We start from the raw sequence: 23483 nt of genomic DNA on the forward strand, positions 1-23483 counted from the left end.
TCGCTGAAAACATTACACTCATTAGCTGAACGATAGAGCGTGGGCACCTGCAGCTAGTTCTCCTGACTGAGCGGTGAGCAGCAGCGGCGCTGTGAGCAGCTGCACAGCTAACCAATCACGCGTGCCTGCACACCTGATTGGTTCGCTGTGCCGCTACTCATGACGTGATTGGTTCGCTGTGCCGCGCTCACCGCTCGGTCAAGAGAACTAGACTAAACATGTGGGATGGATGTGTCAGGCTGTGTTCTTCTTCTTCTAGGTAAGTCTCTCTGGTCTCTGCATTGAAGGAGACACGGCATGCTGGTCACTACATTGATGAGGGGGTACGCTAGTCACTACATTGATGGATGCTGGCCTGGTCACTACATTGATGGGGGGGTACGCTGGTCAGTACATTGATGGGGGGCATGCTGCCAGCATGCCCCCTATCAATGTAGTGACCAGCGTACCCCCTCATCATTGTAGTGACCAGCATGCCCCCCATCAATGTAGTGACCAGCATACCCCCCCATCAATGTAGTGACCAGCGTACCCCCCCATCAATGTAGTGACCAGCATGATGCTGGTCACTACATTGATGGGGGGGGGTACGCTGGTCACTACATTGATGGGGGCATGCTGGTCACTACATTGATGGGGGGCATGCTGGTCACTACATTGATGGGGGGCATGCTGGTAACTGCATTGAAGGGGACATGGCACGCTGGTCACTGCATTGATGGGGGCACGCTGGTCAGTGCATTGATGGGGGGCACGCTGGTCACTGCATTGAATGGGGGCATGCTGTAGTAACTCTGCATTGAATGGGGGCACACTGTAGTAACTCTGCATTGAATGGGGGCACGCTGTAGTAACTCTGCACTACTAAAAATGTGCGACGAAGAGGATCCGCCGCAAAAAAATATCGCAATATATTGACCCCCCAAAATAATACCTTGCCACCCCTGTTTTAAAAGTCTAGCTCCGCCACTGTTCTCTTCGTTCCTTCCAAGACCTCCTGCTCTCTAGCTCTCTCGTCGCCTCCTCCCTTGCTTGCCTCTAGGACTTTTCCAGGGCCACTCCAATCCTATGGAACTCCTTACCTCAATCTGTCCGATTATCTCCAACTCTATTAGCTGTTAGACAATCCCTGAAAACCCTCCTCTTGAAAGAAGCCTATCCTACCCACACCTAACAACTGTACTTCCATTTTCTCCATCAGCTCATCCCTCACAATTATTGTCTTTTGTTTCGTTTGACCCTCTCTTCTAGATTGTAAGCTCTAACGAGCAGGGCCTTCTGATTCCTACTGTATTGAATTGTATGGTTACTGTATTGTCTTCCTTCATGTTGTAAAGCGCTGCGCAAACTGTTGGCGCTATATAAATCCTGTATAATAATCTAATAATACATAAAAAAAATGCAGTAAAATCAAGTTTTTTCCACGTGTTGAGGAATGTTGATAGCTTGTTAAATTTGAATCGGTTCCTTAATGCATGCGTTGCCTTCTGCTGTGAATAGGTCCTAAGAAGGAGATCAGTTGATTCCACCAGTCAATATAGGATAAGTTTCATCTTTTTTTAGGAGACAACATAGCTTAATGCTTGGAACTTGGGGCAAATAAATTCCCTTTAAACATATTTATTTTTTTATCCAAGGTCCTCATTTATATAAAAAAACATAATTGTAGAACTTTCCCCAAGACATTGGGCTTGATTTACTAAAACTGGAGAGTGCAAAATTTGGTGCAGCTCTGTATAGAAACCAATCAGCTTCCAGGCTTTTTTTGTCAAAGCTTAACTGAACAAGCTGAAGCTAGAAGCTGATTGGCTACCATGCAGAGCTGTACCATTATTCTTGATCTTTAAGGATAGTTTACAGACCGGTATGGTGCCAGCTGATTTGAAAAAAGCCAACGTGGTACCAATATTAAAAAAAGGGGCCGAGATATATATCGGGTAACTATAGGCCGGTCAGCCTAACATCAGTAGTCTGCAAAATTTTGGAGGGGGTGTTAAGGGACCACATACAAGACTTTAGTAATGAAAACTGTATTATTAGTAGTAATCAGCATGGATTCATGAAAAATCGTTCTTGCCAGACCAATCTATTAACCTTCTACGATGAAGTGAGCTGCTACCTAGATAAAGGTAAGCCTGTGGATGTGGTGTACCTGGACTTTGCAAAGGCCTTTGACACCGTTCCCCACAAACGCTTACTGTACAAACTAAGGAAGGTAGGTATGGACCATAGGGTGAGTACCTGGATAGAGAACTGGCTCCAGGGGAGAGTCCAGAGGGTGGTGATTAATGGGGAGTACTCTGATTGGGCGGGTGTGGAAAGTGGGGTCCCCCAGGGTTCTGTCCTGGGACCAATCCTGTTTAATTTATTCATAAATGATCTAGAGGAGGGGATATCTAGTACAATCTCAGTATTTGCTGATGATACTAAACTAAGCATGCCAATATCTTCTATGCAGGATGTGGAAACCTTACAAGCGGATCTGAACAAAATAATGGGGTGGGCAACTACATGGCAGATGAGGTTCAATGTTGAAAAATGTAAAGTAATGCACCTGGGTGCCAGAAACCAGAAAGCAAGCTACTCACTGGGGGGGGGGGGGGACCTCTGGGTTAGTCTAGGATGGAAAAGGATCTGGGGGTACTGGTAGACAACAGGCTTGGCAGTGACATGCAATGCCAAGCCGCTGCAAGCAAAGCGAACAGAATACTGGGATGTATAAAAAAGGGGATTCACTCCAGAAATAAAGAGATTATTCTCCCACTCTACGAGACTCTGGTCCGGCCACACCTGGAGTATGCTGTCTAGTTCTGGGCACCGGTCCTCAGGAAGGATGTGCTGGAACTGGAGAAAGTCCAGAGAAGGGCAACAAAAATAATTAGGGGAATGGAGGACATCAGCTATGAGGAAAGACTACAAGCACTGAATCTATTCTCTCTGGAGAAGAGACTATTGAGGGGGGATATGATATCAATGTACAAATACTGTACTGGAAACCCTAGCATATGGAAAAACCTATTCAGAGAAAGGAGATACAATAAGACACGTGGCCACTCACTAAAACTAGAGGAAAAGCGGTTTAACCTTAAAATACGCAGGGGGTTCTTCACTGTAAGAGCAGTAAGGATGTGGAATTCTCTTCCGCAAACAGTTGTATCAGCAGGAAGCATTGATAGTTTCAAAAAACTGTTAGATGGACACCTTAGAGACCACAACATACAGGGGTATACAATGTACAACATACAGGGGTATACAATGTACGGTTAACAGCAAACACACACACACACATCATAGGTTGAACTGGATGGACTGATGTCTTTTTTCAACCTCACTAACTATGTAACTATGTAACTTACCAGATTTTCACTCTCCGGTTTTAGTAAATCAGTCCCAATGTTTAGGTGAATGTTCTACGATGTTTTTGGACAGTTTTAGTAAATCAACCCCATTCTAATCTCACTATATTAGTCTAAATGGCAATGATTCCAAAGGAACACATTTCCACCATCTACATGAATGTTCACCTTCTAGTATAAGGTTACTCCTCTTCCCGTGTACTGTAGAACATATTGTGGCATCAGTAGCACACAGAGGCTGCCAATAACTCAAACTGGTACAGATGGCTAGTCAGAGGAAAAGTGTGCTGAGAAGATCTGGGGTCTTACCTGCCATTTCTGCAGGATCTGGACTGAAGGAGACTTCTGCCTGGAAAGAGAAAAAAGATTGTTGAGATTTATTTTTTATGTTACCAGTAAGTGAAATCTTCCTACTGCCAGTGTCACCAGTTCAACCCACTTATTCCTGTACTTGAGTCCATGAAGTCTTTTGCATGCCCAAAAGTAGCCTTCATCTTTTCAGTATACAGTATGTCTAAGCTAAAAATGTATATTTTGTTTTGGATAGAGCAGAAAATGGTTTTACCAAAACTATGTAATGTGAGGCCCAACCCAAACAATATGTTCAAGTTGCATCCAAATAGCTACTCACAAACGTAAGTGAAAATCAATCACATCAAACTCATGCACTTGAGTATCAGAAGTAGTCCATACAGATGTCCATAGTCTCATTAGGATGACGGCTGACGCGTTTCGAGGCATAAGCCTCTTCCTCAGAGCCACCCTCTGAGGAAGAGGCTTATGCCTCGAAACGCGTCAGCCGTCATCCTAATGAGACTATGGACATCTGTATGGACTACTTTTATACTCAAGTGCATGAGTTTGATGTGATTGATTTTCACTTACGTTTGTGAGTAGCCATTTTTATGTTTCAATTAATAAAGCCTGTATTGAGGATAATGCGCTAGGTCGGTGCGCCCTTTTTCTTGTGCTTTTGTTTGAAGTATTGTTGGACTGCCCCAGTCCTTTAGGGCAGCAAGACCTAAGCCATCCAAGACGCCATTTATAGAGTCCAATCGGAAAAGCAGTTGGGGAAGCCTCGTTTTTCTGAGCGCAGGAGAAAGGTGGTTCATTTACCACATTTTGTTTGCATCCAAATAGGCAGGCCGTTGTACTACATGTCTTATCTAAAGGAGACTGTGCAATCAGGTTGTAATGTGCTAGGTAAGCTTTAATTGGATTGTACAATTACACTTTAATGTTTATGGCCAACTTAAAACACATGTTGGCTTTGCTGGGTAAAGCAAGAGGTTCACTTTAAATTTCTTCTAGGAACACCCACCTTTGACCATACCCACCCTGGCACACTTTGCCTGGTACACCGTCTTTAGTCCACAGAAATCTGTCCTTACCATGACAAGGTTAGCTGGTTATTTTTTTTCTCCAGGCCAAAGGTATCCAGTCATCCTCTGGCCGAAAGTAATTAACAGAAGAAGATATCCTAACGTGAACCAGTACTTTCCCCATGCGTGGGTAAAGCAGCAGGTTCACTTTGATGGTGGCCCCACCAGCCAAACCTTTTTTCCTCCTCAAAGACGAATACTTTGTAATTCCAGGTATGGGGATCATGTGACCTTGTCCCTCTTACTCCCATGTGACAGTGCTGATACTTGGCAATTGGACACTCAGGCACCCAGAGCTGTCATATTGGGGGGGCAGCCAAACCTTTTTTCCTCCACAAAGACGAATACTTTGTATTTCCAGGTATGGGGATCATGTGACTTTGTCCCTCTTACACTTCCATGTGACAGTGCTGGTACTTGGCAATTGGCCACTCAGGCACCCAGAGCTGTCATGTTGGGGGGGGGGGGGGGCAGCCAAACCTTTTTTCCTCCTCAAAGATGAATACTTTGTACTTCCAGGTATGGGGATCATGTGACTTTGTTCCTCTTACTCCCATGTGACAGTGCTGATACTTGGCAATTGGCTACTCAGGCACCCAGAGCTGTCATATTGGGGGGGCAGCCAAACCTTTTTTCCTCCTCCAAAGACGAATACTTTGTACTTCAAGGTATGGGGATCATGTGACTTTGTCCCTCTTACACTTCCATGTAACAGTGCTGGTACTTGGAAATTGGCCAATCAGGCACCCAGAGCTGTCATATTGGGGGGGGGGGGGGGCAGCCAAACCTTTTTTCCTCCACAAAGACATACTTTGTACTTCCAGGTATGGGGATCATGTGACTTTGCCCCTCTTACTCCCATGTGACAGTGCTGATACTTGGCAATTGGCCACTCAGGCACCCAGAGCTAACATATTGGGGGGGCAGCCAAACCTTTTTTCCTCCACAAAGAAGAATACTTTGTACTTCCAGGTATGGGGATCACGTGACTTTGTCCCTCTTACACTTCCATGTGACAGTGCTGGTACTTGGCAATTGGCCACTCAGGCACCCAGAGCTGTCATGTTGGGGGGGGGGGGGGCAGCCAAACCTTTTTTCCTCATCAAAGATGAATACTTTGTACTTCCAGGTATGGGGATCATGTGACTTTGTTCCTCTTACTCCCATGTGACAGTGCTGATACTTGGCAATTGGCTACTCAGGCACCCAGAGCTGTCATATTGGGGGGGCAGCCAAACCTTTTTTCCTCCACAAAGACGAATACTTTGTAGTTCCGGGTATGGGGATCATGTGACTTTGTCCCTCTTATTCTCATGTGACAGTGCTGGTACTTGGCAATTGGCCACTCGGACACGCAGAGCTGTCATATTAGGGGGGTCAGCCAAACCTTTTTTCCTCCACAAAGACGAATACTTTGTACTTCCAGGTATGGGGATCATGTGACTTTGTCCCTCTTATGGCGCTTTTCCACTGCATGGAACCGAACGGTTTGTCTCGCTTTTGTGCTTTTCCACTGCTGGTACCGCATGGTACGGTGTAGGAACGGTTAGGTACGGTACGGCGGCGCTTTTCCACTGCATGGAACCGAACGGTACGGCTCTCAAAAACCGTACCGCCTTGATTGTGGTTCCAAGAGGGTACCATACCCGGTACCATATCCCACAATCCTTTGCATGCAGTCACTACTAGCCACTGATTGGTCAGAGAATCGTTGTTATCCCACCCACATCTCACCCACTTAACTTTAGTGGAAAAGCAAACCATACCGTACCGTACCGAACCGTTCCAACACCGTACCATGCGGTACCAGCAGTGGAAAAGCAAACCGGGCCAAGCAGGGCCGAGTAGAGCCGAGCCGGTACTTGAAGTAGAAAAGTGCCATTACACTTCCATGTGACAGTGCTGGTACTTGGCAATTGGCCACTCGGGCACCCAGAGCTGTCATATTGGGGGGGCAGGAAAAAATATTCAACCTTCGTAAAAGCTCCAAGCTACTGGTTACAATCACTTTCTGGGTGTAAGGCTCTCCATGTCAAAGCTTGAAGAGCACCTGACACCACACACCATGCAGGAAGCCATTGCATAGACCAAATATTCAGGCTGTTCAATGATAACCCATGAGCAGCAATAACAGTTAAGACTTCGAATCAGCATACAGTAATTAGCAATGCAGTGGAGCGGGAAATAAATTTCATTTCCTCCCCAGTGGTTGAGGCAAGATATGACATCTCTCTGGAGGCAACATTTTCATCAGTCACCTCATTTCCCTCACGTCTTCTTGTAATAAATGCTTGCAGCGCAGAAGGCCAACCTGCAGAAGTACAGCTTTTTTAAGCACAGGCACTAAGTTTGTTTGTAAGCTTCGTTCATCCCTGAAATAAAGATAAGGCATTTGCAATCTTCCTACACCCTCACTAAAATTCTAAATTTTGGTAAATATAATTGCATTATCCACCCTCAGTAATTTTACTGGCACTTCAATTCTCGGGTTTTCTGGATTTGAAACTCTCCACTTGAGACTCTCCACCCCTGGCCAGCCCCAACCGAGCTGTCCCAGCTCCCCCCAACTGCCCCCTGCTGGCCAGGTTGGGAACCCGGATTCAGCCAGTGAGTAGAGAGTACCTGAAGCAGGGCTTCAGTCTGGAATGGGGGTCAGGAGGAGGACCGGAAGAGGGAGAGTGGGAGGGGGGCCGAGTCACTGCACCATGGGCTTGTACTTGCCCCCTGGGCTGAAAGTCGCCAGTCTGCCCCTGCCTATGTACAGAGTGCAGAGTTCAGGAGTGCGCTGTGTGCAGAGTTCAGGAGTGCACTGTGTACAGAGTGCAGAGTTCAGGAGTGCGCTGTGTACAGAGTGCAGAGTTCAGGAGTGCGCTGTGTACAGAGTGCAGAGTTCAGGAGTGCGCTGTGTACAGAGTGCCGGAGTGCACTGTGTACAGAGTGCAGAGTTCAGGAGTGCACTGTGTACAGAGTGCAGAGTTCAGGAGTGCGCTGTGTACAGAGTGCAGAGTTCAGGAGTGCGCTGTGTACAGAGTGCAGAGTTCAGGAGTGTGCTGTGTACAGAGTGCAGAGTTCAGGAGTGCGCTGTGTACAGAGTGCAGAGTTCAGGAGTGCACTGTGTACAGAGTGCAGAGTTCAGGAGTGCGCTGTGTACAGAGTGCAGTGTTCAGGAGTGCGCTGTGTACAGAGTGCAGAGTTCAGGGGTGCGCTGTGTACATTGTGCGGGTTTTAGGGGTGCGCTATGCATAGTGTGCAACTCCAACCCACCCCCAAAGCTTCCTCGCATCTCTACTCTTTCCTACCTGGCCCGGCTCTAGTACCTCTATGTGTAAGCGGCTCTGGTACCTCCTTGTGTCTGCCTCACCCTGAATGGAGATTGTTCTCTCTTTCAGATTCTGGAGATTTGTCCCTGCCGTGACTGCATGCAGGGATCTGTTAGATTTGAGGGCCACTGAGAGCAAAGCTGTCCCTTGTAAACGCAGAAGGCTTCTGTGTATGCAAGTAACAGTGGGGAGTGGAGGGTGAGAGCGGGAGGTGGCAGAATGGAGTTCTGCCATGTTCCAGCTGCAAAACTGAGTGTGAGGGCCACATGACAAAGCCTGGTGGCCAGATTCAGCCCATGGCCTTGTGTCTGACATGTGTGATCTAGAGCTTTGATGGTGGCCCATCCAACAGCACATATTTGTCTTCCCTTTGCCCCCCATGCCTTCTTAAGTCAATGAGATGATTAAAAATGCCCAGTACTTTCAGGTATGGGGAAGCATGTGACTCCCTACCCTCTCACAAGTCTAAAGATTAGGAAAATCTGAGCGGTTACGGATATATAGAGGATCAATGTTATTTTACTTTGTTTCCATGCACTATGTGAAGCAACAAATTCCACCATTTGGTCAGTGCCTTTAATAATAGCACTACACACTGACCCTTGCCCATGTACATTAGTCATTTATCATAGAGATATATGCAGGTTGTAGAAGCTCAGAAATGTCCATGATATTGCATTAGCAGCAATGCATATGTCAAAAAATGCATGTATTGTGCTTTGTGTATTGGACCTTAACCACTTGCTGCCGACCAGTCAGGTTGACTGTACTGCGGCAAAGTGGCTCGTTATCGTCTGGCGACGTAGACCTACGTCACCAGACATTCCCCTCTCTCGGCGGCGCGCTCGCCGCCGGACGCTCGTTCCCGCTGTATTCAGTTACAGCTTGAGTCGGGCCAGGGAAGGAGCGGCGGTGATCACCGCTGCTCTTCCCCGATCGTCGGGGATCGAGTGTGGAAATCCGCCCGCTTGTGTAAACAGAGCGGGCGGATCTCCTAAGTGACAGGCAGGGTCAGATTGCAGGGTTCAGCATAGCTGAACATCCGATCTGTCCCTGTGTCACTCAGTCACCTCCCCCCACACACATCAGTAAGCACCAGCCATACATTAACCCCTCCCTCTCCAATAAAAATTAACCCCTTCCCTGCCAGTGTCATTTTTACAGTAACAGTGCATATGTATAGCACTGATTACTGTAGTAATGTCACTGGTACCCCCAAAAGTGTCAAAAATGTCAGTCAAGGGTCCGATCTGTCTGCCGAAATGTCGCAGTCCCGCAAAAAAAAATCGCAGATCGCCGCCATTACTCGTTTAAAAGAAAAACAACAAAAATGACAAAAATCTTTCCCTTAGTTAGTAAACGCAATAACTTTTGCGCAAACCAATCAAAATACGCTTATTGTGATTTTTTTTACCAAACATAGGTAGCAGAAAACAAATTGGCCTAAAATGTAAAAAAAATTTGATTTTTACATTTTTTTGAGGAATTTCATATAAAAAAAATGTGAAAATATTGTTATTTTTGCAAAATTGTCGCTCTTTTTTTGTTTATAGCACAAAAAGTAAAAATCGCACAGGTGATCAAATACCACCAAAAGAAAGCTCTGTTTGTGGGAAAAAAAAGGACATAAATTTAATTTGGGTACAGCGTTGCACGACCGCGCAATTGTCTGTTAAAGTAACGCAGAGCTGAATCGCAAAATATGGCCTGGTCAGGAATGGGGTAAAACCTTTCCGGTCTTAAAGCGGTTAAAAATACGCTCATTGAGAATTTTTTTGTCAAAGACATGCAGCTCAATACATTTTGGCCTAAATATATGACACAAATTGAATATATTGGATATTTTTTAACTGTCAAAGTAAAAAAATATTGTTATTTTTTCAAAATGTTTGCAATTTTTAATTAATATCGCAAAAAATAAAAAGCGCAGAGGTAATCTAATACCACCAAAAGAAAGCTCTGTTTGTGGGAAAAAAAGGACGTAAATTTCGTTTGGGTACGGCGTTGCATGACCGCGCAATTGTCAGTTAAAGTCGCACAGTGCCGAATCGCAAAAAGTGGCCTGGACGTAAAGCAGGAAAATCCTCCGGTGGTAAAGTGGTTAAACCTATCATTATGTAGAAAAGAATGCATAGACTGATGTATAGCTACATGACACAACTATAGGCACTACTGACAAGTACATCCATCACCGCCTCTAAACTACACACAAACACACATCAGGCTGTGCAGAAGACGATGCTGACAAGTAAGACACCTGTAAGCACCAAATCGCTGCCGTAACTTACACAAACCAATCCAATCTAGCCTTTCACTACTTCAAGCTTTGGAAGCTAGCCATTGGCGGCTGGTCTGGTTTAATGCTCTTTGCTTCTTAAATAAGGCTGCCAATGTGCAGTGCAATAAATGAACTTGTCTGCATGCAAATATAAATTTGGATCACCAATGACCTTGGCTGCAGCAGTTTCCAGAGGCCACCTCCTTAGCGGACAGGTGAGCAGTATGAGGATGGCAGGCTGATAGGCTTCACCATGACAGATCAATGATGGTTTGCTTGGTAAACAGCATGCAGAGGAGAAGAGGGAAGCAGAGGGAGATGGGAGGCAGAGTGACGCAGGAGGAGATGGTGAGAAAGAATTAACTAGTGAACTTCCAAGCAAAAATAAATGCAGGCTCTCCAGACAGAAAATTATTCTCTCTGTAAATGTAAAGGGGATATTCAAGCACAGTCGAAATCCCTTTGAGAATAATTCTACACAAAGGTCAGGGTGTAGGAGCAGAAGCAAGAGAACTTTGAAAAGTATCGGTACAAATTCAGGAGGAACAGGTAGTGGAGGAGGCCTATCATGCCGTACACCAAACTCCTTACATTGGGTGGCCCTCTCTGGTCTGAAGAGGAAGGCCATATCAATAACATGGGAAAATGACACCTGCAGGAGATTGTACAATCTTGTTGTAAAGTGTATGACCAGCTTTATTCAATGGTGAGAAGTCACTACTTTGTCTCATTCACTTGCATATGTAAATTTCACCTTGAGCTATAGGGCTCCGTAAGCAGCCAGTCTTTTTTTAACAGAGTAGATTAGAAGGGCTTGGAAAACATGTAAAATGGATCTGACCTGCTGCCCACTACAGCAACGTTGTTCTAAAGTTACAGGGCAGGTCCCAACAGACCACCTGCTAACTGCTAAAATAGCTTTTTCATCAACTCATCACATGCTGCACCCCCTCTGGTACCATGGTAACCTCATTGCCCTTTCTCTGGAACCATGGCACTCTCATTGCCCCTTCTCTGGAACCATTGCACTCTCATTGTGCTTTCTCTGGAACCATGGCACTCTCACTGTCCTTTCTCTGGAACCATGGCACTCTCATTGCCCTTTCTCTGGAACCATGGCACTTTCATTGCCCTTTCTCTGGAACCATGGCACTCTCATTGCCCTTTCTCTGGAACCATGGCACTCTCATTGCCCTTTCTCAGGAACCATGGCACTCTCATTGCCCTTTCTCTGGAACCATGGCACTTTCATTGCGCTTTCTCTGGAACCATGGCACTCTCATTGCCCTTTCTCTGGAGCCATGGCACTCTCATTGCTCTTTCTCTGGAGCCATGGCACTCTCATTGCTCTTTCTCTGGAACCATGGCACTCTCATTGCCCTTTCTCTGGAACCATGGCACTCTCATTGCCCTTTCTCTGGAACCATGGCACTCTCATTGCCCTTTCTCTGGAGCCATGGCACTCTCATTGCTCTTTCTCTGGAACTATGTGGGGGGCAGCACAGTAGGGGGGGGGGACCAGGGGAGCACACAGGGGCCCAGAGACAGCAGAACACAAGTGAACTGGATATGAGGAGTGGCGGGGGCAGCATACAGAGGAACCAATCTCCTCCAATTTCCTCCTGCAGCTACAGGAGGAAAAAGGAGGACAGTGATTTCTCTACATGCTGCACCCCACCCCCCTCATAGCCAGGTGTAAAGGGGATCCGCACAGGCCCCCTGGAGCATGGGGCCCGGTTGCAATAGCAACCTCTGCAACCCCTGTAGTTACGCCCCTGGTACCTATAATAAAACTACACCTTAGGCTGGCCATACTTGTTTCATTTTCTTGTACAATTTTCCTTTAGATTTACCCTAAACTATGTAGTGCAAGGGGCTGCCCTATTGGATACGATTGAAAGTTGTTTAGTTTTGACCTCATATTATATGTTTTTTGGTAAATCTAAAGGAAAATTGTACAAGATAATTAGTCCAATTCACACTTCAGTATATCTGCCCTCATTCTATTCTGTAGCCTGGCTGGTGAAGTGCAGATAGAGAGATAAATGGAGACAATGCTAATGAATGGTACACAATACACATGACTGTGCGGCCGGACACTACTGCCAAAACAAACAATTGAGAAGAGTCACTCCATAGACAACAATGGCATTGTTACTATCTCTATGGATACACATGGGAACCAGTACTAGAGAGAATGGACTTCCATGTCGTAACAGATAAAAGGCTCAAATTACCATAGTCTATATCTCCTTATTTTCCATGGTGACTGGTATTGAAGCAATGAGAGCCAGAGTTCTAAAAATCACAGTCACATGGCTGAAAATACCAATGTCTATGGCAAATAACAGTGAGGGATGGAAGGGAGGCTTAGTGAATTGAGGCTATTTATGCCATGCATTGTCATGTGCAAGGGGGAGCCGCACGTAAAAGCAGGACTCTGATGGAAGGGAGGGCTTCTGATGTGATGGGGGACTCTGGTGGAAGGAAAGGCTCTGATGTTATGTGGGGCTTCTGATGTAAAGGGGGGTCTCTGATGGAAGGAATGGCTCTGATGTGATGGGGGGCTTCTGATGTAAAGGGGGGTCTCTGATGGAAGGAAAGGCTCTGATGTGATGGGGGGGCTTCTGATGTAAAGGGGGGTCTCTGATGGAAGGAAAGGCTCTGATGTGATGGGGGGCTTCTGATGTAAAGGGGGGTCTCTGATGGAAGGAAAGGCTCTGATGTGATGGGGGGCTTCTGATGTAAAGGGGGGTCTCTGATGGAAGGAAAGGCTCTGATGTGATGGGGGGCTTCTGATGTAAAGGGGGACACTGATGTGATGGGGGGCTTCTGATTTAAAAGGGTGACTCTGATCTGATGGGGGACTCTGGAAGGAAAGGCTCTGATGTGATGGGGGCTTCTGATGTAAAAGGGGGACTCTGGTGGAAAGAAAGGCTCTGATGTGATGGGGGGCTTCTGGTGTAAAAGGAGGACTCTGATGGAAGAAAAGGCTCTGATGTGATGGGGGGCTTCTGATGTAAAAGGGGGACTCTGGTGGAAGGAAAGGCTCTGATGTGATGGGGGGCTTCTGGTGTAAAAGGAGGACTCTGATGGAAGAAAAGGCTCTGATGTGATGGGGGCTTCTGATGTAAAAGGGGGACTCTGGTGGAAGGAAAGGCTCTGATGTGATGGGGGGCTTCTGATGTAAAGGGGGACACTGATGTGATGGGGGGCTTCTGATTTAAAAGGGTGACTCTGATCTGATGGGGGACTCTGGAAGGAAAGGCTCTGATGTGATGGGGGCTTCTGATGTAAAAGGGGGACTCTGGTGGAAAGAAAGGCTCTGATGTGATGGGGGGCTTCTGGTGTAAAAGGAGGACTCTGATGGAAGAAAAGGCTCTGATGTGATGGGGGGCTTCTGATGTAAAAGGGGGACTCTGGTGGAAAGAAAGGCTCTGATGTGATGGGGGGCTTCTGGTGTAAAAGGAGGACTCTGATGGAAGAAAAGGCTCTGATGTGATGGGGGGCTTCTGATGTAAAAGGGGGACTCTGGTGGAAGGAAAGGCTCTGATGTGATGGGGGGCTTCTGGTGTAAAAGGAGGACTCTGATGGAAGAAAAGGCTCTGATGTGATGGGGGCTTCTGATGTAAAAGGGGGACTCTGGTGGAAGGAAAGGCTCTGATGTGATGGGGGGCTTCTGATGTAAAGGGGGACACTGATGTGATGGGGGGCTTCTGATTTAAAAGGGTGACTCTGATCTGATGGGGGACTCTGGAAGGAAAGGCTCTGATGTGATGGGGGCTTCTGATGTAAAAGGGGGACTCTGGTGGAAAGAAAGGCTCTGATGTAATGGGGGGCTTCTGGTGTAAAAGGAGGACTCTGATGGAAGAAAAGGCTCTGATGTGATGGGGGGCTTCTGATGTAAAAGGGGGACTCTGGTGGAAAGAAAGGCTCTGATGTGATGGGGGGCTTCTGGTGTAAAAGGAGGACTCTGATGGAAGAAAAGGCTCTGATGTGATGGGGGGCTTCTGATGTAAAAGGGGGACTCTGGTGGAAGGAAAGGCTCTGATGTGATGGGGGGCTTCTGATGTAAAGAGGGGTCTCTGATGGAAGTAAAGGCTCTGATGTGATGGGGGGCTTCTGATGTAAAGGGGGGTCTCTGATGGAAGGGAAGGCTTTGATGTAATGGGGGGCTTCTGATGTAAAGGGGGGACACTGATGTGATGGGGGCTTCTGATTTAAAAGGGTGACTGATCTGATGGGGGACTCTGGAAGGAAAGGCTCTGATGTGATGGGGGGCTTCTGATGTAAAAGGGGGACTCTGGTGGAAGGAAAGGCTCTGATGTGATGGGGGGCTTCTGATGTAAAGGGGGTCTCTGATGGAAGGGAAGGCTTTGATGTAATGGGGGGCTTCTGATGTAAAGGGGGGACACTGATGTGATGGGGGGCTTCTGATTTAAAAGGGTGACTGATCTGATGGGGGACTCTGGAAGGAAAGGCTCTGATGTGATGGGGGGCTTCTGATTTAAAAGGGTGACTCTGATATGATGGGGGGCTTCTGATGTAAAGGTGGGACTCTGATGGAAGGGAAGGCTCTGATGTGATGGGGGGCTTCTGATGTAAAGGGGGACACTGATGTGATGGGGGGCTTCTGATTTAAAAGGGTGACTCTGATCTGACGGGGGACTCTGGAAGGAAAGGCTCTGATGTGATGGGGGCTTCTGATGTAAAAGGGGACTCTGGTGGAAAGAAAGGCTCTGATGTGATGGGGGGCTTCTGATGTAAAAGGGGGACTCTGGTGGAAGGAAAGGCTCTGATGTGATGGGGGGCTTCTAATGTAAAATACGGGACTCTGGTGGAAGGAAAGGCTCTGATGTGATGGGGGGCTTCTGGTGTAAAAGGAGGACTCTGGTGGAAGGAAAGACTCTGATGTGATGGGGCGCTTCTGAATTAAAAGAGCGACTCTGATGTGATGCGGGCTTTGATGTAAAAGGGGGACTCTGATGGAAGGGAAGGCTCTAATGTGATGTGATTGTGGGGGCGGGGGTGCTTCTAATATAAAAATAGGGACTGTGAGGGGGGGGGATTCTGATGTAAAAGAGGAACTCTGATGGAAGTGAGGTCTCTGGTGTGATGGGGGGGTAGAGGGGTTTCTGATGTAAAAGGGGGACTCTGATGTAATGAAATAAAGACATGGATGAGCGAGTTTGGGGTGGAGAAACTTGACTGGCCTGAACAGAGTCCTGACCTCAACCCAATAGAACACCTTTGGGATGAATTAGAGCTGAGACTGTGAGCCAGGCCTTCTCTCCAACATCAGTGCCTGACCTTACAAATGCCCTTCTGGAAGAATGGTCAAACATTCCCATAGACACTCCTAAACCTTGTGGACAGCCTTCCCAGAAGAGTTGAAGCTGTTATAGCTGCAAAGGGTGGGCCAAGTCAATATTGAACCCTACAGATTAAGACTGGGATGCCATTAAAGATCATGTGTGTGTACAGGCAGGCGTCCCAATACTTTTGACAATATAGTCTATGTGTCCATGGCCTGCAGAGCTTTCTTTGCTGAGAGAGCATGCTTCCAGCATAGTAAACGAGCTGTCAAAGACCGCTCTTGCTCTCTGCTTATGATCATGAGCCACCGGAAAAAGGTTCCTAATCATGTGACCACTGTTGCAGCCAATCATAATGGTCACATGATCAGCTGGTCTTTTGCAACCCCCGGCATGTACTGTAGACCTTGTGGAAAGGAGGATGGGTGGGAGGGGTTTCAGTAGTTCTTAATTGTGACCCTTTCACCGTACGTCATTATTGTTGCAACAAATTCATAAAGCAGTCCCGCCATATTGGTATTCATTGATGATTGCGTCACACGTGTGATCATTGCGTCACATCTTTCAGATAATTCTGTAACAAAATTGTCTTTAGGTTGCTCTGGAATTGATATTTGATACATTTTCATGAGATACAATTTGTAAGTTCCGTCATTTGTCATACTGCCTCAAGACTGACTTTTAAAGGGTAAATAAACCGCGCTTTATGAAATTCAGGGAGTGCGTTTACATATGTGTGTTGGCGGTGGGTCATACTGTATATGTGTGTTGGCGGTGGGTCATACTGTATATGTGTGTTGGCGGTGGGTAATACTGTATATGTGTGTTAGCGGTGGGTCATACTGTATATGTGTGTTGGCGGTGGGTCATACTGTATATGTGGGTTAGTGGTGGGTCATACTGTATATGTGGGTTAGCGGTGGGTCATACTGTATATGTGTGTTGGCGGTGGGTCATACTGTATATGTGGGTTAGCGGTGGGTCATACTGTATATGTGGGTTAGCGGTGGGTCATACTGTATATGTGGGTTAGCGGTGGGTCATACTGTATATGTGCGTTGGCGGTGGGTCATACTGTATATGTGGGTTAGCGGTGGGTCATACTGTATATGTGGGTTAGCGGTGGGTCATACTGTATATGTGGGTTAGCGGTGGGTCATACTGTATATGTGTGTTGGCGGTGGGTCATACTGTATATGTGGGTTAGCGGTGGGTCATACTGTATATGTGTGTTGGCGGTGGGTCATACTGTATATGTGTGTTGGCGGTGGGTCATACTGTATATGTGCGTTGGCGGTGGGTCATACTGTATATGTGTGTTGGCGGTGGGTCATACTGTATATGTGGGTTAGCGGTGGGTCATACTGTATATGTGTGTTGGCGGTGGGTCATACTGTATATGTGCGTTGGCGGTGGGTCATACTGTATATGTGTGTTGGCGGTGGGTCATACTGTATATGTGCGTTGGTGGTGGGTCATACTGTATATGTGGGTTAGCGGTGGGTCATACTGTATATGTGGGTTAGCGGTGGGTCATACTGTATATGTGCGTTGGCGGTGGGTCATACTGTATATGTGTGTTGGCGGTGGGTCATACTGTATATGTGTGTTGGCGGTGGGTCATACTGTATATGTGCGTTGGCGGTGGGGGTCATACAGTATATGTGGGTTGGCGGTGGGTCATACTGTATATGTGGGTTGGCGGTGGGTCATACTGTATATGTGGGTTAGTGGTGGGTCATACTGTATATGTGCGTTGGTGGTGGGTCATACTGTATATGTGTGTTGGCGGTGGGTCATACTGTATATGTGTGTTAGCGGTGGGTCATACTGTATATGTGTGTTGGTGGTGGGTCATACTGTATATGTGTGTTGGCGGTGGGTCATACTGTATATGTGTGTTGGTGGTGGGTCATACTGTATATGTGCGTTGGGGGTGGGTCATACTGTATATGTACGTTAGTAGTGGGTCATACTGTATATGTGTTAGTGGTGGGTCATACTGTATATGTGTGTTGGCGGTGGGTCATACTGTATATGTGCGTTGGGGGTGGGTCATACTGTATATGTACGTTAGTAGTGGGTCATACTGTATATGTGTTAGTGGTGGGTCATACTGTATATGTGGGTTGGAGGTGGGTCATACTGTATATGTGTGTTGGTGGTGGGTCATACTGTATATGTGTGTTGGCGGTGGGTCATACTGTATATGTGCGTTGGGGGTGGGTCATACTGTATATGTGCGTTGGGGGTGGGTCATACTGTATATGTACGTTAGTAGTGGGTCATACTGTATATGTGCGTTGGCGGTGGGTCATACTGTATATGTGTGTTAGTGGTGGGTCATACTGTATATGTGGGTTGGTGGTGGGTCATACTGTATATGTGTGTTGGCGGTGGGTCATACTGTATATGTGGGTTAGCGGTGGGTCATACTGTATATGTGCGTTGGCGGTTGGTCATACTGTATATGTGCGTTGGTGGTGGGTCATACTGTATATGTGGGTTAGTGGTGGGTCATACTGTATATGTGGGTTAGCGGTGGGTCATACTGTATATGTGCGTTGGCGGTTGGTCATACTGTATATGTGGGTTAGCGGTGGGTCATACTGTATATGTGCGTTGGCGGTTGGTCATACTGTATATGTGGGTTGGTGGTGGGTCATACTGTATATGTGTGTTGGCGGTGGGTCATACTGTATATGTGGGTTAGTGGTGGGTCATACTGTATATGTGGGTTAGCGGTGGGTCATACTGTATATGTGCGTTGGTGGTGGGTCATACTGTATATGTGGGTTAGTGGTGGGTCATACTGTATATGTGCGTTGGCGGTTGGTCATACTGTATATGTGCGTTGGTGGTGGGTCATACTGTATATGTGGGTTAGTGGTGGGTCATACTGTATATGTGGGTTAGCGGTGGGTCATACTGTATATGTGGGTTAGCGGTGGGTCATACTGTATATGTGGGTTAGCGGTGGGTCATACTGTATATGTGGGTTAGCGGTGGGTCATACTGTATATGTGCGTTGGTGGTGGGTCATACTGTATATGTGGGTTAGTGGTGGGTCATACTGTATATGTGTGTTGGTGGTGGGTCATACTGTATATGTGTGTTGGTGGTGGGTCATACTGTATATGTGGGTTAGTGGTGGGTCATACTGTATATGTGCGTTGGCGGTGGGTCATACTGTATATGTGTGTTGGCGGTGGGTCATACTGTATATGTGGGTTAGTGGTGGGTCATACTGTATATGTGCGTTGGCGGTGGGTCATACTGTATATGTGTGTTGGCGGTGGGTCATACTGTATATGTGCGTTGGTGGTGGGTCATACTGTATATGTGGGTTAGTGGTGGGTCATACTGTATATGTGTGTTGGTGGTGGGTCATACTGTATATGTGGGTTAGTGGTGGGTCATACTGTATATGTGTGTTGGTGGTGGGTCATACTGTATATGTGCGTTGGTGGTGGGTCATACTGTATATGTGTGTTGGTGGTGGGTCATACTGTATATGTGTGTTGGCGGTGGGTCATACTGTATATGTGTGTTGGCGGTGGGTCATACTGTATATGTGGGTTAGCGGTGGGTCATACTGTATATGTGCGTTGGTGGTGGGTCATACTGTATATGTGGGTTAGTGGTGGGTCATACTGTATATGTGTGTTGGTGGTGGGTCATACTGTATATGTGGGTTAGTGGTGGGTCATACTGTATATGTGCGTTGGTGGTGGGTCATACTGTGTATGTGTGTTGAAGTACTATATAGAATGAATGGTAACACACATATATACAGTATCTCACGAATGTAAGTACACCCCTCACATTTTTGTAAATATTTTATTATATCTTTTCATGTGACAACACTGAAGAAATGACACTTTGTTACAATGTTCAGAGGGGAGACTAGCTCTTTGGGTTATTATTTAAGTAGAAGCACCACGTCCCAAATGGATACTGACAAGAGGAAGAGATTGGGCGCCTATAACGGGGGACTTTTCAATTAGGGTGCTTAGTAGATCACAGTAAGAAACCAGAAGAGGATATAAAAAGAAGAGTATATTTTTATTATGAACAAAACAACAATAAAAAGTGTACTGTAATAAACAATTACAATAGACAATAACAAATTGTGATATTAAAAGCAGATGCAGTTTACAGCCATGTTCATTATCTATAATATAGGTAAATGTAAGATCCTACACAGGGGTAAGTAGTGGTGTACTGTATACCCATTTACCATCCAATCAGATGATGTCTGTGCAGGAAACAAACAGCCCATAAATATTAACCCGACATGTTTCACGGCTCTGTAGCCGCTTCTTCAGGGGTATTTTTAGGGGGTTTCACACTATATGTTTCAAATGAAAACACTAGGGTAAAGAGACAAAAAAAGTATAAATACATCATACATAAATATGCAAAGAATATAAACAGCATTCGATATCAAAAGGTATCAAACAGTAAGGCATTGCATATTGGTTGAAAAGACATGGTGTTAGTAATGCGTCCATGGATAAAGGCAACAAAGTAAACATATATACCGTACCTGTCTGTTTTGTTTTGATGCCAGACAGGTACGGTATATATGTTTACTTTGTTGCCTTTATCCATGGACGCATTACTAACACCATGTCTTTTCAACCAATATGCAATGCCTTACTGTTTGATACCTTTTGATATCGAATGCTGTTTATATTCTTTGCATATTTATGTATGATGCATTTATACTTTCTTTTTGTCTCTTTACCCTAGTGTTTTCATTTGAAACATATAATGTGAAACCCCCTAAAAATACCCCTGAAGAAGCGGCTACAGAGCCGTGAAACATGTCGGGTTAATATTTATGGGCTGTTTGTTTCCTGCACAGACATCATCTGATTGGATGGTAAATGGGTATACAGTACACCACTACTTACCCCTGTGTAGGATCTTACACTTACCTATATTATAGATAATGAACATGGCTGTAAACTGCATCTGCTTTTAATATCACAATTTGTTATTGTCTATTGTAATTGTTTATTACAGTACACTTTTTATTGTTGTTTTGTTCATAATATAAATATACTCTTCTTTTTATATCCTCTTCTGGTTTCTTACTGTGATCTACTAAGCACCCTAATTGAAAAGTCCCCCGTTATAGGCGCCCAATCTCTTCCTCTTGTTTGTTACAATGTAAAGTAGTGAGTGTACAGCTTGTATAACAGTGTAAACTTGCTGTCCGCTCAAAATAACTCAACACACAGCCAAAGTACACATATAAAGTATATTGAAGATTGTGCTGTCTACAGTGACACCTAGTGGATGTTACTTCAATCTGCAGGTAGTATTAGGAATTCACAGTTATAGTGTTAATATAAAGCGACACTAAATGATATCCTTACTCCATATTTAACCCATACACATCCACTACTTAAAGTGGAGCTTTGCCCAAAAGGGGAATTTCTGCTTTAAGTCTCTCTCCCCCCCCCCTCCCCTCTACCTAATTTGGAACATCATTTTTGCAGGGGGGGGGGGGGGATGGTGGGCTGATAGTGAGTACCTGGTTTTGTCAGGTCTCTGCTCCCATTTCCCCTCAGATCACTTAGTTCTCCTCTCCCCCTCCCTTTCCGCAGTCTTCTGGGGACATGTCACAGGTCCCAGAAGACTGTGGGACCATTCACAAAGCACAGCGTGGCTCACGCATGCGCAGAGGGCAGCACTGGATCCATGGACAGGTAATTGTCCTATTATTAAAAGTCAACCACTACAGGATTTGTAGCTGCTAACTTTTAATTTTTTGTCACAGAATGGAAAACGGCTTTAGGGCCAGAACACCACATGCAATCCAGTGCTTTTTTTTGTCTGCATCAAAAACGCATGGAATGGAGGTTATATGGTTTCCAATGGAAATAGTTCACAGCAGTGCTTGCAGTTCCAGTGCATTCCGGTTACAGAAAAAAAAGTAGAACATGCGGCATTTTTCCTGCACTGGAACGCTGTAAAATGCAACAAAAATGCACTGGAACACACGTCCTTATTTAAGGTTAAGAAAAAAGAGGGCAAAAAACGCACCAATCGTTTAATAAAAAGAAAAGAATTAATGGCTTCCATTACAAATGGTTTTGTATAAACTATGGAAGTGTGCGTTATGAAGTGTGGAAGGATTCAGGAGTCCATTATGCACAAAGCGTAGGGTTCAGGAATGTGTTACATACAGAGTGCAGGGTTCCGGAATGCATTATGTACAGAGTGCAGGATTAAGGAATGAGTTACACAAAGTGTGGAAGGATTCAGGAATCCATAACGCACAGAGTACAGGGTTCAGGAATGTGTTGCGTACAGAGTGCAGGGTTCAGGAATGCGTTACGTACAAAGTGTAGGGTTCAGGAATGCGTTATGTACAGAGTACAGGGTTTAAGAATGTGCTATGTACAAAGTGCAGGGATCAGGAGTGTGGTATGTACTGAGTGCAGAATTCTGGAGTCCAAAATGCACAGAGAGCACGTTTTTGGAGTGCTTTTATATATATATATAGTGCAGGGCTCAGGAGAGCACTAGGTATAGACTGCAGGTTTCTTGAGCGCCTTTTGCACAGCAAGCATGGTTCTAAAGTGTGTCACGCACAGAGTGCAGGGTTCAGGAGAGTGCTACGTGTAAAGTGCAGGGTTCTGGAGTACATTATGCACAGGGTGCACGGTTCAGGAGAGTTTGAGGTACAGAGTTCAGGGTTCAGGAGAGTATGTACAAGGTGGGTTTTGGAGTGTGTTATGTACAGGAAGGTAGGTCCTGGAGTGTCTTATGTACAGGAAGGTGGGTTCTGGAGTGTGTTATGCACAGGAAGGTGGGTTCTGGAGTGTGTTATGTACATGAAGGTGGGTTCTGGAGTGCGTTATGTACTGGGTTCTGGAGTGCGTTATGTACTGGGTTCTGGAGTGCGTTATGTACTGGGTTCTGGAGTGTGTTATGTACAGGAATGTAGGTTCTGGAGTGCGTTTTGTACTGGGTTCTGGAGAGCGTTATGTACTGGGTTCTGGAGTGTGTTATGTACAGGAATGTAGGTTCTGGAGTGCGTTTTGTACTGGGTTCTGGAGAGCGTTATGTACTGGGTTCTGGAGTATGTTATACACAAGGTCCTGGAATGTGTTTTGTACAGGGAGATGGATTCTGGAGTTCATTGTGTACAGGAAGGTGGGTTCTGGAGTGCGTGATGTATTGGGTCTTGGAGTGCCTTTTGTACAGGAAAATGGGTTCCGGAATGTGTAATGTACTAGGTTCTGGAGTGCGTTATGTACAGGAAGGTGGGTTCTGGAGTGTTATGTACAAGAAGGTGAGTTCTGCAATGTGTTAAGTACTGGGTTCTGAAGTGCGTTTATGTATAGGAAGGTGGGTTTTGGAGTGTTTTATGTACAGGAAGGTGGGTTCTGGAGTGTGCTATGTACAGGAAGGTGGGTTCTGGAGTGTGCTATGTACAGAAAGGTGGGTTCTGGAGTGTGCTATGTACAGGAAGGTGGGTTCTGGAGTGTGTTATGTATAGGAAGGTGGGTTCTGGAGTGTGTTATGTACAGGAAGGTGGGTTCTGGAGTGTTTTATGTACAGGAAGGTGGGTGCTGGATTGTGTTATGTACTGGGTCCTGAAGTGAGTTTATGTATAGGAAGGTGGGTTCTGGAGTGTTTTATGTACAGGAAGGTGATGGTGTTGGACAAGACTTTTGAAAGTCCCTTGGACGGCAAGAAGATCAGCCAGTCAATCCTGAAGGAAATCAACCCTGAATATTCACTGGAAGGACAGATCCCGAAGCTGAAACTCTAATACTTTGGCCACCTAATGCGAAAAGAGGACTCATTGG

General features: G+C 45.9%; 1 protein-coding gene across 1 annotated transcript in view; it reads right to left on the reverse strand.

The window, feature by feature from the left end:
• AK1 (adenylate kinase 1) overlaps positions 1-23483 on the reverse strand; it is a 176109-nt gene that overhangs the window by 40423 nt on the left and 112203 nt on the right. Inside the window, exon 9 of the mRNA XM_082263946.1 lies at positions 3666-3705. Coding sequence (XP_082120072.1) covers positions 3666-3705 — 40 coding nt within the window. The remainder of the gene's footprint in view (positions 1-3665; positions 3706-23483) is intronic.

Source organism: Pelophylax lessonae (genome assembly GCF_965119305.1).
Source record: "Pelophylax lessonae genome assembly, chromosome: 7".
NCBI lineage: Eukaryota > Metazoa > Chordata > Amphibia > Anura > Ranidae > Pelophylax > Pelophylax lessonae.